This window comes from Micropterus dolomieu, linkage group LG19 (genome assembly GCF_021292245.1).
Source record: "Micropterus dolomieu isolate WLL.071019.BEF.003 ecotype Adirondacks linkage group LG19, ASM2129224v1, whole genome shotgun sequence".
Classification (NCBI taxonomy): domain Eukaryota; kingdom Metazoa; phylum Chordata; class Actinopteri; order Centrarchiformes; family Centrarchidae; genus Micropterus; species Micropterus dolomieu.
The window spans coordinates 33,072,937-33,083,424 of record NC_060168.1 but is presented as its reverse complement, the minus strand read 5'-3'; the positions used below and the strand labels follow the sequence as shown (position 1 = coordinate 33,083,424).

Below are 10,488 nucleotides of genomic sequence, written 5' to 3'. Positions count from 1 at the left end.
CCCCCCCCCCCCCCCCCCCCCCCCCCCCCCCCCCCCGCCTCCTCCTCCCCTGCCCCTCCTCCTCCTCCTTTGTGTGATGTTTCCTTCCAGAATCTTCCTTCCTGTCTGATCTGGACATTTTGGGGCAGCAGGAAGTGACATCAGGTTTGTGTCTTTGTGCTGTCAGACAAGGCGCTCCCCTGGCCCCGCCCCCAACCAGTGATGTCACAGCAGCTGCTCGTGAACCCGTCAGTTTGTGTGGTAGTTGGTCGACGAGGAAGTCACACTATTCATTCAGCAGAACAGACAGGTTTACGTGATGGAGGCCGAAACAAACAACAAAACATAATTCCGAATATCCAAACGCTCGGAAACGAGCGGGGACAACAATGACGACAACATGAAACAGAAAGAGACCAGGGGCCTGCACCACGAAGCGACTTCAATATACCCAGGATCTCTTTCAGTTAGCGTTCACATGACAGAGGCGGAGTCAGCAGCAGAGGACCAATCAGACATGAACAAGTCCCCCGTCAGCAGAGCGTCATATTTCACAAAGAGCAAAGTGTAACTCTGCAGAAACAGGACCTGGACCAAAATATCAGAAAATATCAGCCTTATTCTTTTTGTTTCCACATCAAAAGGCTCGGGCACTGAAGAAGAGGTCGTTCCACCTCACTTTAAAAAACTGTGAGATTCATTTATGTCCATTCATGCCATAAAATGTGTTCAGTTAGCGGCTGAAAGACTGAATGCGAACATTCACGCTGCTGAAAACTCTCCTCATCACTGCGGCCACGTTGCAGAAGGTGGAACATGACTACATGACCTGCGCTCCGACAGACCCGGACTCGGACAGACCTGGTCCTCAGCATCCGCTCCACAGGAAGCTTCAGCGTGGCCTGAAAAGTCAGCGAGAGAAAGAGTTTCTACTCAGTTACAACAAAGTTAAGGCCTTTAAATGTTCCAGTTCCCATAAGAACCGATAATTCTCTTTGGGGACCAAAATGAAATCATGAATTAGACAAATGGGACCAAACAACAACAGAACCTGTCCACGCTGGATTCTGTCAGAACAAGCAGGGCCTGCAGAGCAGAACTCGTCTGGGGCCCACTTTGATTCTGCACCAGCCCAGCTCCTCCTCCTCCTGTTGGTCGGGTTCTGCTTCTGGAGCCGTGAGACTGATCCACGTTCTACAGGCTCGGCTGCGTTATTAGAAGCTCTGATCGTGTTACTTCCTGTGAAACCTTCTGACGTTGTTGGACAGAAGTGTCGCGCAGTTTAGTTTGACGTCATCACTGAGACAGATCTGGGACTAACTTCCAGCATCAATGATTATTATTATTAACAAGCATTAATAATTATAAAAATAAAATCATCCTCAACTCTTAAGATAGATTCATAATATACATTCTCTTAAAATCATTGTTTAATTTAATTTCAGGTGAGGAGGGAAAGGATGGAGGCGCAGACGGCGAGGAGAAGAAAGGTAAATGCCCCACCTCCTGTTGACTGTGTGCAGGTACCTGTCTGGGCAGGTGATCTACCTGTCGGGGCAGGTGATCTGTGACCCCTGATCTCTGACCTGAGACCCCTGATCCCTGATCTCTGACCTGAGACGCTTGATCTCTCACCTGTGACCCCTGATCTCTGACCTGAGACCCCTGACCCTTGATCTCTGACCTGTGACCCTTGATCTCTCACCTGTGACCCTTGATCTCTCACCTGTGACCCTTGATCTCTGACCTGAGACGCTTGATCTCTGACCTGTGACCCTTGATCTCTCACCTGTGACCCTTGATCTCTGACCTGTGACCCTTGATCTCTCACCTGTGACCCTTGATCTCTGACCTGTGACCCTTGATCTCTGACCTGTGACCCTTGATCTCTGACCTGTGTGCTGTTTCAGAGGAGAAGGTGAAGGACTACAGGTACTACCTGAGGATGTGGGCCAAAGAGAAGGAACCTAAGACAGAGACCATCAAAGACCTGCCCAGGATGAACCAGGTGAGGAGGAGTTCAGGTCCTGTCTCTCTCTCTCTCTCTACATCATGTTCTCTCTCTCCCTGTGTTAACCCGACTCCCCCGTCTCCCCCGTCTCCCCCCCAGGAGCAGTTCATAGACTTGTGTAAGACTCTGTACAACATGTTCAGCGAGGAGCCTCTGGAGCAGCAGCTCTATCATTCCATCGCCACCGTCGCCAGCCTGCTGCTGCGGATCGGAGAAGTTGGCAAGAAGTTCAACAACGGCAGCAAGAAGACAGATGACGCCGCTGCTCAGGCTCCGCCCCCTGACCTTCAGAGGGAGGAGGGGCCGGGAGAGGGGGGGTCAGGTGAGTCTCAGGTGTGCCGGGCTCTGGCCGATGCTCAGCTGGAGCCGGCGGCTCCGCAGACGTCCGACGAGGAAACCAAAGACGACACTTCGGTGTCGTCGTACTCGGTGGTGAGCTCTGGCTCGCTGCAGTGCGAGGACATCGCCGACGACACTGTGCTGATCAGCGGCGGCGAGCAAAGGCAGGGTAGCGTGCTGGATGTTGATTGGTCAATCACCTTCGAGCAGGTGCTGGCATCACTGCTGACGGAGCCGCCGCTCGTCGATTACTTTGAGAAGAAGAGGGACATCCACAGCAAGATGGCCGCCTGTAAAGCCCAACGGGCGGTAGAGCGTCAGACAAGCTCCGCCTCCGACCATGAACTCACTCAGCACTCCACCTGACCACCTGACTCCCGTCCATCAGAGGCTGCAAACTGAACCGTTAGTTCTGCAGACAGGATTTAAAAACATTAGTCGTCATGAGTTCAGGTGATCGTACCTTTATTACACTTCGTGCAGGAGTTTCACAGTTAAAGCCCTCCAGGAACGGGATTATGGAGGGCTTTTAATGTGAAAGAGTTTGGAGGAAGTGCTCATTTGTTTTAACAGGAAACAACCAGATATAACACTTAAAATTTACAAATAAGCACTTGGATCTCCACCACACTAAACACAGCTTAGGATCAGCAGGGGGAGGAGCAGGTAGACCTGCAGGTCCCTGTGCAGGTTAGAAATAAACAGTCTCTGAAACTATCACTAGCAGCCGGGAAGGTGAATCAGGTGAAGAGAGTGCTGACTGAACTACGGAAGCCCCAACGTCCTAACTCGTGTTTTCGTTGAACCAACTTTTTCTCACAAGATAAAGAACTAAATCATCTCCGCGTGATCAAAAGAGTGTTCGACATGTTTCTGATACAAATGATTGATTTCTGAGTAAACAGGAGAACCCGTTCCCCTGTACCCGTACACCTATACCCGTTCCCATGTACCTGTATACTGTACCCGTTCCCCTGTACCCGTACACCTATACCCGTTCCCCTGTACCTGTACCTGTACACTGTACCCGGTATACCCGTACCCGTTCCCCTGTACCCGTACACCCATACCCGTTCCCCTGTACCCGTTCCCCTGTACCCGTACACCTGTACCCGTACACCCATACCCGTTCCCCTGTACTCGTTCCCCTGTACCCGTACACCTGTACCCGTTCCCCTGTACCCGTTCCCCTGTACCCGTTCCCCTGTACCCATTCCCCTGTACCCGTACACCTGTACCCGTACACCTGTACATGTACACCCGTACCCGTTCCCCTGTACCCGCACACCTATACCCGCACACCTGTACCCATTCCCCTGTACCCGTACACCTGTACCCGTACACCCATACCCGTTCCCCTGTACCCGTTCCCCTGTACCCATTCCCCTGTACCCGTACACCTGTACATGTACACCCGTACCCATTCCCCTGTACCTGTACACCCGTACCCGTTCCCCTGTACACGTACACCTGTACATGTACACCCGTACCCGTTCCCCTGTACCCGTTCCCCTGTACCCGTACACCTGTACATGTACACCCGTACCCGTTCCCCCTGTACTCCGCTCACCTGGGCAACATAAAGAACATTTATGTAAAAAGGTGCTTAATGTTGGAACAGGCTGAAATGTTTTCTTTTGATGACTGAAGAAGGAAGTGCACAGGTATCCAGAGGAAATAAAACACGCTGTTAAACTCTTTACTTTTTTAATTTCTGTACAGAAATATTAACTGTTTATTAATCACCTGGTCGTATTACCTGAACAAACTCATGTATCTTTTTCACTCAGGTGAGTTCACCTGTAGACTTTTATTTTGATGTCACTGAAGCCTTGTTTGTTTGTGTCTGCTGCCTGATGACATCACTCCTGTTTACTTCCTGTTGATGATGTCACAGGACGTTTTTATTTGATTTTTAAAATCCATTTATTGGTCAGTTATTGATCTGTATCCTGTTGTCTAATAAATACTGAACAAAGCTCTTTTCTTCTGTTTATTGATTCACAGACTTTTAGTTTCAGTTCATTTTAATAAATAATAATTCTGTGATTTTGATCATTATCAGGCAACTCGGAAATTTCTGACCTGAACTAGAAAAATTACCCTGGAACGCCACCTGAAGTTGGATATCCTACTTGTGAACTATGAAAAAAATCTGTACCCCGACTTCACGAGTTAGCAGCTGAATGACATCACAAAACAATGTCAGCGCCCACGGAAGCACACGCTGTAAATGGTAAACCATAAACTAAAAAGCAACAAAAAGTATATTTGCATGTATTTAAATTAAAATAATACATATACGGTCATATAGTAAAACCTGTTCTGCATGTACACTGATGTAGAAATATGTTGGGCCGTGGTTTTCGTTCACTTTCAGAAATATCCCAGTTGCTACCGGTCTCGGACGCGTTCACAAGTAGGAAATCCGACTTCAGGTGGCGTTCCAGGATAGTTTTTCTAGTTCCAAGTTGCCTGGAACGCAGCATCAGCCCAGGTTCATGGATGAGTGACATCATCCGCCGCCTGAGGAGGATCTCTGACGCTGTGTCGTCCTCCGGCCTGCGGGGGCGCTCTGCTCACTTTACGTCACTGCGGCCGCTGTGATGTAAGGTGTGACGTATCACCGCGGTTCAAAAACACCCCGGGAAAACTGATCCGGAGAATCACAACCAGGACCAGGACCAGGACCAGGACCAGGATAATAGCTGTCCGTCATGGTTCAGGAGTTTCACGTCCTCCAGTGTTTTTCCTGTCAGAGCTTCCAGGTTCAACAGGTAACAAATAAATCAGAGATAAACCGAACTAAGCCGGGCTAAAGGCTGTCAGCCGGGCTAAAGGCTGTCAGCCGGGCTAAAGGCTAACAGCCGGGCTAAAGGCTGTCAGCCGGGCTAAAGGCTGTCAGCCGGGCTAAAGGCTAAGAGCCGGGCTAAAGGCTAACAGCCGGGCTAAAGGCTGTCAGCCGGGCTATAAAGGCTAAGAGCAGGGCTAAAGGCTGTCAGCCGGGCTAAAGGCTAACAGCAGGGCTAAAGGCTGTCAGCCGGGCTAAAGGCTAACAGCCGGGCTAAAGGCTGTCAGCCGGGCTAAAGGCTGTCAGCCGGGCTAAAGGCTAAGAGCCGGGCTAAAGGCTAACAGCCGGGCTAAAGGCTGTCAGCCGGGCTATAAAGGCTAAGAGCAGGGCTAAAGGCTGTCAGCCGGGCTAAAGGCTAACAGCAGGGCTAAAGGCTGTCAGCCGGGCTAAAGGCTAACAGCCGGGCTAAAGGCTGTCAGCCGGGCTAAAGGCTGTCAGCCGGGCTAAAGGCTAAGAGCCGGGCTAAAGGCTAACAGCCGGGCTAAAGGCTGTCAGCCGGGCTATAAAGGCTAAGAGCAGGGCTAAAGGCTGTCAGCCGGGCTAAAGGCTAACAGCAGGGCTAAAGGCTGTCAGCCGGGCTAAAGGCTAACAGCCGGGCTAAAGGCTGTCAGCCGGGCTAAAGGCTGTCAGCCGGGCTAAAGGCTAAGAGCCGGGCTATAAAGGCTAAGAGCAGGGCTAAAGGCTGTCAGCCGGGCTAAAGGCTGTCAGCAGGGCTAAAGGCTGTCAGCCGGGCTAAAGGCTGTCAGCAGGGCTAAAGGCTAACAGCCGGGCTAAAGGCTAACAGCCGGGCTAAAGGCTGTCAGCCGGGCTAAAGGCTAACAGCCGGGCTAAAGGCTGTCAGCCGGGCTAAAGGCTAACAGCCGGAGTCTCCGCGTCCTGTATTTAAACGTTCTCTTCTCAGTCCCATACAGACTTTCTGAAAGCCTGTTTGGTTTCCTGAGACGGGGACGGTGTTGCTCAGAGGCTCAGGATGATTTCTGCTGCCAAGGCCTTTATATCATGATATTGTGATTGTGTAACTTATTAATTAGGCGTATTAAATAACCCAGAATATGATTTATTCGCTAAATGTAGGACTTTCAACTGAAACTCAGTTTTCTGATGTCCTTTAACACCGCATACATTTGATTTAGTTACATGCATTTGATTTAGTTACATGCATTTGATTTATTAGGTACATGCATTTGATTTATCTATAAGTCACATCATTGAGCACGTTGCTTTTTTTTAGTGCAGCAGCTTCCTTTCGTACATTTCATCAGCTGATTTTGTTCCCGGAGCCGCTTCCTCAGATGCAGATCAGCTTTCTTTGTTTTCGCTCGAGTCTTTGGTTTAGTCGTTTATGTTTTTTCTCGTCTGTTTGGATCAAACGCTCAGGAAGTATCAGCCTCGTGTTTCTGACCGACAGACTCTCAGACTTCATTAACGGGAGAAGTAACAGAAGGAAATCTGTTTTAATAAATGTAGAAAGTTGTGTTTGGTCCGTTGGTTGTTCAGACCTACAGTGAACAGATTTTAGAAAACAAATATAAAACTTGCCACTGATTCTCTCGGGACACGTTTCCTTGCAACGTGACGCAACCAAGGGCTTCCAGTGGGTGGGCGTGTCACAGGTGCTGCCCAATCAGCTGCGACAGGTTTGGTTCAGGGAACCATCGACTCCGTTGAGAAAACGCTGTTATCTCTCTTCACTCTGGTGACGATGTGATGTATCCGATCAGTCCGATCAGCTGCAGCGTCCAATCAATTAGCAGATGTGCACTGAGGGGGCGTGTCAGCTAAGGGGGCGTGTATTTGTGCAGCTCCTCGCAGCACAAGTAAGGGTCCAATCCCGATGTCCCCCCTGAGCCCTGACAGACTTTACTGACGCCTCTTGGACTGTGACTGAGTGTGAGACGCTGCAGGGGCTCAAAATGCTGTAAACAGGAAGGAGACATCGCTTTGCCACATCATCACGTTACCTTGACGACGCTGCACACTTTTTATTTTATGTTTTTGCCTGATTTTTAAGTCCTGCATGCTCTCGCCCTGCAGACTAGAGGAGAGGTAAATGTCAAAAATCATTAATGCACAATCAAAACAGCATCATTAAAGTTGATAAACTGAGTGTGTAATGACGTTCCTCTGACTTCCTGTGTCGGGTTTCTATCTTGAATGTTAAGAAAAACTCAGCATCAGCAGCAGTAGCATCAGCGTTGGTGTCCATGCATGTTCGTTTACCTTCTTCTTCTCCCGGACTTCCTGGGAACGCGCCTCTCGAAGTCTGTGAGTGGACGTTGGGATTGGGCCGAGAGCTTTGGGGCGGTCTGCAGGATGGATCACTGAGAATCTTCAGACTCAGTTCTGATGAATAAATGACGACCCCGTTATACCGTCTTGTTTTTATTTGTTTTTCAACAGTTCCAACACGTTCCTTACCTGCTAATCAATAACTGATTAGAATAAAAACTTTAAAAAAGAAACAAATGCACAGAAAAGGGAAATTAAAGTTTGTTCTTAATGTTTTGTATGATTTCAGCTCCGTGTGTGTTTGTGCTTTATGTTTTTAATCTGATTATTGTAATGAAGAAATGCTTGTGTGCCCTGTGCTGTGTCTGTCAGGTGAAGAAGGCGCCCAGGTGGAGCTGTAAACTGTGTGGAGAGAAACAGTCGCTGCTCAAGGTCAGAAAATAACTTTACGTCTTTAAAGCTGCGCTAACTCAGCAGAAACAAGTCGAGAACACATCGTTGACATATAATCAGCTGCTCCACTGTCAGGAAACGCACAGAAAATACAAACTGTATTTAAATGAAATGAATTTGTGAAAACATGCTTGAAACAGAATCAGTAATAGTTTCTGTTTTACACACGCTGTTCATTCATCAAACAGGCGAGCCGTCCGCTCTCTCTGCTCGTCTTCCGCAACACAAACACACTTTTCGTTCATCATTTCTCTGCTACCACATTTTACTGCAATCAGCTGACTTTAAAATGAAAGACTGACTGTGGGAACCGGACTACGTGGTCTACATCTGTAAAGACACCTGTATCCATAACTCGGCCACTTTACTGTAAGTCAACTGTAATGTAACTCTGTCCACTGGAGACGCAGAGTTAGAGACGCAGTGATCTGCATCATCCAGAACAGATGGATCAACATCGCCACGTGTTCGTTATCAGTAACTAAAATCTAAACCGCACACATTAGAGTACGCTAACGGTGGCTGGCGTTAGCTCCTGAAGGCGTGCGGTAGGATTCGTTTTTTTACTGTGCAATACTGAAAACCCGGAGTGACCTCACTTCCTGCTTCGTGGTTCAGGTGTTCACGGTAGAAGACGGGCTTTATTATTACCTGTGTGCTGATTGGTTGACAGGAGTTTGGGCGGGGCTCCGCGGCCGACTGCAGGCGCCATGTTCAGAAGCTGAACGCCATGAGAGGAACCCTGATGGAGGAGCAGGAGCGCAAAAACTGGTCGCTATGGTAATGGGAATATGTCCCACAATACACAGCAGCTCTTTCAGTTCAGGTGCCGTCACCCTTCACACGTTCACCTTTTCTCACCTGCCGTGTTGTGTTGGCTGTTAACAGGAAGCAGGTGCAGGCAGACGGAGAGGATGAAGCCGAGGAGCGCGACCAGGTGAGCACGCATGCGTCCTAAAATGTCTTCATTTAGGTTTTCGTCACAAAGGTGCGGTGGTGTGAAAGTAAAACCGCCCCGCTGCTCTGATCCCCTGGACAATCACCCCACGAACAGGACCCCGAGGCACCTGGCCTCCTTCAGTCGGACTGCTTCCCTGACCCCCACGGTGTTTTTACCGCCCCTTGGGGCACCTCAGACCGCCTGAACAGTGACCACTCAGGTTCAATGTTTGTTATAGAGGATCCAGGACTAATCACGCCTCTCCAGGTGTCCTCCCAGCCCCTCACACCCTGAGAAGCTCCAGAGAATAATAACAGTTAATTTTCTGCTTCAATATTCAGAATGTAATGAAGCTTGTAAAACTGTCTCCAGGTGAAGCACGCTCAGGTGACACAGACTCGAGGGAGCCGCTGGAGGAAATACCTGGACACACCTGAGGAGGCGGAGCCAGATGAGGAGGAAGACGACGACAGTGTTTTGATGGACAGGCAGCAGCTCCATGGCAACAACATGACTGACAGGTGTGACTTTAGAGAGTGTTCATGTTGATAGAGGCCACGCCCACCTACCTGTCAGTCAGTAGAGTGGTTTATAAAGCACATCTGTAGTGGTGAAACATAAACCAGGTGTCACCTCAACAACATCTAAATCAGGTTTGATGAGGTGTGTGTGTGTGTGTATACGCACTCGCCTATACACACACCGGTTAGGGCCGGTTGTGGTTTGGTGATGAGGTGCTACACGCAGACAAACATGCAGCTGACATAAATAGATGTAGAAATATATAAATATGGAATAAACAAATGCAAGTTATATAAGAATAATAGAGAAAAATATTTTTCAGGGAAAGAACAAGGTGGCAGATATTTACATGTGCATTATTCTGGTTTGTGTTGTGCAGACGTGTTGCAGGATGTTTGGTGTAGATAAATATATACATTGATAATATAAAACAACAACAATATTTCTAAAGTATCAAAAAATGGCACACACGCCTCCACTGAACTTGAACATAAACTACAACAACGAAACAAGCAATAAATCCCATCATGCACTTCAACATCCACTTTTTTAACTTCTCAAAGAACAACTAACAGCTGTGAGAGGAAGTCCAGGACAGATGAGGGGGGGTTCAATTGAAAATGAAATTACAGCCCTGCACTGTGCATATTTAATTACTGAATTTTCTTAAGAGGAAGATACACACTCACCTAAAGGATTATTAGGAACACCACACTAATACTGTGTTTGACCCCCTTTCGCCTTCAGAACTGCCTTAATTCTACGTGGCATTGATTCAACAAGGTGCTGAAAGCATTCTTTAGAAATGTTGGCCCATATTGATGGATAGCATCTTGCAGTTGATGGAGATTTGTGGGATGCACATCCAGGGCACGAAGCTCCCGTTCCACCACATCCCAAAGATGCTCTATTGGGTTGAGATCTGGTGACTGTGGGGGCCATTTTAGTACAGTGAACTCATTGTCATGTTCAAGAAACCAATTTGAAATGATTGGAGCTTTGTGACACGGTGCATTATCCTGCTGGAAGTAGCCATCAGAGGATGGGTACATGGTGGCCATAAAGGGATGGACATGGTCAGAAACAATGCTCAGGTAGGCCGTGGCATTTAAACCATGCCCAATTGGCACTAAGGGGCCTAAAGTGTGCCAAGAAAACATCCCC

At 48.5% G+C, this 10,488-nt stretch overlaps 3 protein-coding genes and 1 long non-coding RNA gene across 5 annotated transcripts in view; all 4 read left to right on the top strand.

Annotated features, from left to right (window-relative positions):
• Window positions 1-4,308, top strand: part of LOC123957884 (TBC1 domain family member 9B) — a 28,989-nt gene extending 24,681 nt beyond the window's left edge. The window contains exons 20-23 of one of the 2 annotated variants that reach the window (XM_046030977.1): window positions 91-144; window positions 1,425-1,469; window positions 1,890-1,987; window positions 2,090-4,308. In XM_046030977.1, coding sequence (XP_045886933.1) covers window positions 91-144; window positions 1,425-1,469; window positions 1,890-1,987; window positions 2,090-2,695 — 803 coding nt within the window. In that variant the 3' untranslated portion in view covers window positions 2,696-4,308. The remainder of the gene's footprint in view (window positions 1-90; window positions 145-1,424; window positions 1,470-1,889; window positions 1,988-2,089) is intronic. The other variant, XM_046030978.1, reaches the window with a different exon arrangement.
• Window positions 3,277-4,308, top strand: LOC123957887 (putative proline-rich protein 21). The gene is made up of 2 exons (XM_046030982.1): window positions 3,277-3,633; window positions 3,746-4,308. The coding sequence occupies exons 1-2, from the start codon at window positions 3,277-3,279 to the stop codon at window positions 3,953-3,955; spliced, it is 567 nt and encodes a 188-aa protein (XP_045886938.1). The 3' UTR covers window positions 3,956-4,308.
• A 586-nt stretch (window positions 4,309-4,894) lies between these two features.
• Window positions 4,895-10,488, top strand: part of LOC123957885 (MRN complex interacting protein) — an 8,751-nt gene continuing 3,157 nt past the window's right edge. The window contains exons 1-5 of the mRNA XM_046030979.1: window positions 4,895-5,106; window positions 7,782-7,841; window positions 8,536-8,642; window positions 8,751-8,799; window positions 9,175-9,323. Of these exons, the coding sequence (XP_045886935.1) occupies window positions 5,047-5,106; window positions 7,782-7,841; window positions 8,536-8,642; window positions 8,751-8,799; window positions 9,175-9,323 (425 nt within the window). The 5' untranslated portion in view covers window positions 4,895-5,046. The remainder of the gene's footprint in view (window positions 5,107-7,781; window positions 7,842-8,535; window positions 8,643-8,750; window positions 8,800-9,174; window positions 9,324-10,488) is intronic.
• On the top strand, window positions 5,950-7,549 carry LOC123957889. The gene is made up of 2 exons (XR_006821929.1): window positions 5,950-7,226; window positions 7,343-7,549. It is a non-coding gene; the product is annotated as an uncharacterized LOC123957889 (long non-coding RNA).